The 4,314-nt window shown below is 44.3% G+C and overlaps 1 protein-coding gene across 1 annotated transcript; it reads left to right on the top strand.

Moving 5' to 3' along the window:
- Nucleotides 1-304: 304 nt before the first annotated feature.
- On the top strand, nt 305-2,438 carry LOC148021362 (gibberellin 20 oxidase 1-D-like). Its single transcript, XM_087699225.1, has 3 exons — nt 305-1,128; nt 1,594-1,915; nt 2,006-2,438. The coding sequence occupies exons 1-3, from the start codon at nt 569-571 to the stop codon at nt 2,264-2,266; spliced, it is 1,143 nt and encodes a 380-aa protein (XP_087555351.1). The 5' UTR covers nt 305-568; the 3' UTR covers nt 2,267-2,438.
- Nucleotides 2,439-4,314: the final 1,876 nt, after the last annotated feature.

Raw genomic sequence — 4,314 nt, forward strand, 5'->3', positions numbered from 1 at the left:
CCCAGGGCCGGACTCATTGTTTTACTTGCAGGATCAGGTCACGACTCTTCGGCTTCCATAATCATATACGCACGCGACAGAGAGAGAGAGAGAGAGTGCGTGTGTGTGTCTCTCTCTCTCTGAGAAAGAGGAGATTTGTCTGCGCTCGGCGCGCGCGGTCCTAAACATTGTTTCGCTCATGGAGATGGACCGACTCTTCGACTTTCATTGCAGGAAAAATAATAACATACACGTGACATCAAAATTCAACGCCGAGTGCGGGTCATGACTCACGAGAGAGCCGGCGACAGCTGCTGCCTCGCAACAAAGTGGCGCGGAGAAACAAACAAGCGCCTCGATTGAGGTGAAAGGGTGAGAAAGCTGATCGTCTAAGGTCATGTGAAATATGGTAATTCACAAGTCATGGGTGCAGGGGCTGCGTGATCTGACCTAGTATAAATACGGATCCGCACTCCTACATTGCGGCCACTCAGACAGTTCGGAGGTACAAAGACAGCGCGCAGCAGCGATAATACTCAGCTGCAGGACTTCTGCATTAAGTAGCCACCAGCTCGACAGCACTGTGAATATGGCGTCTCCCGCGGTCGCTGCTGCAGCAACGTCGTGCATCACTGACACTTTCTCCCAGTCCTCCAGCATCCCCGCGGAGTTCGTATGGCCGGAGCTGCTGCAGTCGCAATCCGACGGAGGGGCGCTCACCGTGGAGAAGCAGCCTGTCGTGCAGGACATGCCCACCATCGACCTCTCCCTCTTCCGCCGCATGAGAACTAATTCCGCAGATCCGACCTCATTAACGTCGACTGCAATGGATCAATATCATGATCAGCTGGCCGGCTTGCAGCACGCTGCCCGGACGTTGGGGTTCTTCCACGTGGTCAACCACGACGTGGACGCCTCCCTGGTCCAGGCCGCCCATGACCACTCCGGACGCTTGTTCAGATTGCCCCTGGAGAGGAAGCAGAGAGCGAAACGACTCCCCGGAGAGAGCTTTGGCTATAGCAGCAGCTTCGCTGGGCGTTTCACGTCCAGGTTGCCCTGGAAGGAGACTTTCTCCGCCCAGCCCACGCCGGTTTCCAGCGTCTCTCACTACTTTCAGCAGATCTTGGGTGACGACCACCAAGCTTGCAGGTTTTGCTGTCGCCCTTTGCATCTACTTCAATAAACTCTGCCTGCGACTGTCTTTACTTTTTAGTACTGTAATTCCCCGACGCGAACTCTCTCGTCAGTCTAATTCGTCATCTCTTCTCCTTCATACTAAATTTACTCATTATCAGAGCAGACTCCAGCTTCACATTTCAGATTGCCCCCTCAGATCAAGCTCTCGAATTTCACCTTCTCGTCTTAGTGGCTCACGTTGTTTGTATGCCTATCAGTGGATTCACCTTGAATCACATGTTTAAACAGGTTTAAGGATTTACCGATTCATGTCTTCATGGGCCGCTCATTAACTCCACCAACCATGAACATATCGTATCCGGGGCCATGCTTCTAGGAGCGACTTTAGTACAATGCCTCAACTAGATGAGATTATGGTTGGCTTATTTGTAGTATTAAAGTTAATTTCGTATGATAACATGGTTTTTCGGGTTGCAGTTCGACTTTTGAGAAATATTGTAAAGAAATGGTGAAGCTAGGGCTTGAGATATTGGAGGTCCTTGGACTCGCCCTAGGTCTACAACGCAGCTCATTGAGACAATACTTTGAAGAGAACAGCTCTATTCTGCGTCTAAACTACTATCCATCTTGTCGCCAACCTTCTCTCACATTGGGGACCGGGCCCCACACAGATCCATCAGCACTTACGATATTGCACCAGGACGAGGTTGCAGGGCTCCAAGTGTGCCATGAAAATATATGGTACACTGTCCCTCCACAAAAGGATGCATTTGTCATAAACATTGGTGACACATTAATGGTAAGTGCATCTCCTTAAATGTTGATTTTAATTTCCTCCTTCCAATACATACTTATGGTGTGCTTACCCTTCATGGACTTCTTGGTTTAGGCCATCACAAACAAGCAATGCAAGAGTGGTGTACATAGGGCTCTTGTGAATGACTTTGTTGGAAGAAAGTCTATAGCTTTCTTTTTGAATCCACCATTTGAGATGACACTTTCTCCACCTGAGGAGTTGATAGATGAAGCCAATCCAAGGGCATATGAAGATTTCACATGGGAGAATTTCCTTTACTTCACACAATCTGTTCATAGGCCATGTGTAAACACGATAGATTATTTCCATGATCGAGACTCTAAGCAAGAGTAAGCAAATCATCACAATAGAAGCATCTATCCTGTTCAAAGTAGTTTGGTATAAACAATTGGACCTATCAGTGCTATCAATGTATTATATATGAAGGCACAATCGGATAGATGTTGTGGCCTAGTGTTTGGATGTAGAATAAGAGCCTTATATTTGAGTTCATATCTTTTTCATACTGAGTTTGGAAAAGCTTATAATTGTGCAATGCTTTGAGGTTCTATAGTAATTGTGAGTGATTAGTTTTCTTCTATCAATTTGGTACATGGTTTCATTTTAAAGGCATAAAAGGATTAGTGTAAGCAAGTTGTTCATAAATAAGCCAATTTACACCAATTGCAAAAAAAACATAACTTTATCTAACCATACATCAAATCCATTTGATCCCCATTTGAAAAAAGGCCTTAGTAGGTGACCTGACTAGAATAAGCCAATTTACACCAATTGCAAAAAAAACACAACTTTATCTAACCATACATCAAATCTATTTGATCCCCATTTGAAAAAAGGCCTTAGTAGTCAGTCTAGTCAACACTAAGACTAGGTTACTTTACATTGTATTGTGTGTTTCTCAGTTAGTGTGAAATAATAAAGAAAGCTATGGGAACCTGAAGGTTCATGGAGATTGAGTTTCCCTGTCTCTCTCTCTCTCATCTTTGAACATGGTATTAGAGCGTTGCCAAGTTGAGCTCTCTGGAGCAGGAGGAAGTCAAGAAGACTTGCAGGAGTGGAAGATCAAGGGTTCTCAAAGATCAAACAAGCTGTCATTGTGATGGAAGGTAGGCATTGTGTGATTGCTTACTCTATGGTTCAAGCTACTGTCTGTGGCTTGTTTAGAGCCTTGTGAAGGGGGTATTAAGCACTAGTGTGTTCTTCATCATCATCACCATCATCAAATCGAGCTGCTGGAGCACAGGACAGATCTGCGCAAACTGCGCCTGTATTCTGCAGACATCTTCGTGGCTAAAAAACATCATATGCAAGTGATATGAAGTGGCTAAATGCCTAACAGAGACTAGTGGAAGGTACTTGAAGAGTACAAGGTGTAAATGCTTATGTCAGAGCTCACCTATGAGCTAAGAACACACTACAACAAAAAAGCCTCATACATGCACATTTAGACGCGATTTTTGAATACAGAGAAAAACTTACGGGCACGTCTATCTGCCCGTCTATTTGTGCGTCTATCATTGCACGTCTATAATCGCATGTATCTAAGACTTTACATGCATAAATAGACGTGCAATAGACGCACATATACATGCACATATAGACACGCTTTTAGACGCGTTTTTACAAGCACTGATAGACGCGAATGGAAAAAAAAATATCATTTAAAAAAAAGATATTTCATTTCCTTTTTTAATTTGAATTATTCAGCGCGTGTAGTTTGCATTATAGACGCGCGAATAAATGCGAATTACCTACAATTTAGACGCGCTGATAAACGTGCAAAACAGAACTGGAAAAAAAAAAACCAGAGAGCTCTCTGGTTTTTTCTTTCCCCCCTCCCATACATCAGATTGTGTATTTGGAAAAAAGACAATGTATCTTACGAGCATGAGAATTGAAAGTGAAAGTCCATGTATTCATTATATATCAAAGCATTTACAAGGGAAGTTTTGAGTGCTTGCGGCCACGCTTGTGGCCGCAAGCAGTAGGCTCAAAGAGATATCATACATATACAAGAAAAGAAGGCCTCATGAGGAGGTATGGTGCTCCTCTATGAATCTGAAGAGGAAACATCCTCGCTAGTACCACCATGGCTACTAGCATCGCTATCCCCCTCCTCGCTGTGCTCCACATCCGGGTTCGCCTACACACACAAAAGATCAAGGTTGCTTACATAGACAAGGTGGAGAAAAAGTTATAATAATTTGTTATACTTTTAATAGGAAAGTAAGAAAAACATACCTCCTCTGACTGTCGAATCCTCATGGCCCGGTTGTATTGGTCCTCAGTGATGAGACCCTCCTCATAAAAGTGAAGCCATGTCGCTGCGCGGTTATGGCCTCGATGGTAACCTACCTCTCTAGGGGTAGGTGTCCTACCAA

The sequence above is a fragment of the Lygodium microphyllum genome, chromosome 18 (assembly GCF_053477565.2).
Source record: "Lygodium microphyllum isolate KBCC chromosome 18, Lygodium_microphyllum_v1.1.10, whole genome shotgun sequence".
Taxonomy (NCBI): domain Eukaryota; kingdom Viridiplantae; phylum Streptophyta; class Polypodiopsida; order Schizaeales; family Lygodiaceae; genus Lygodium; species Lygodium microphyllum.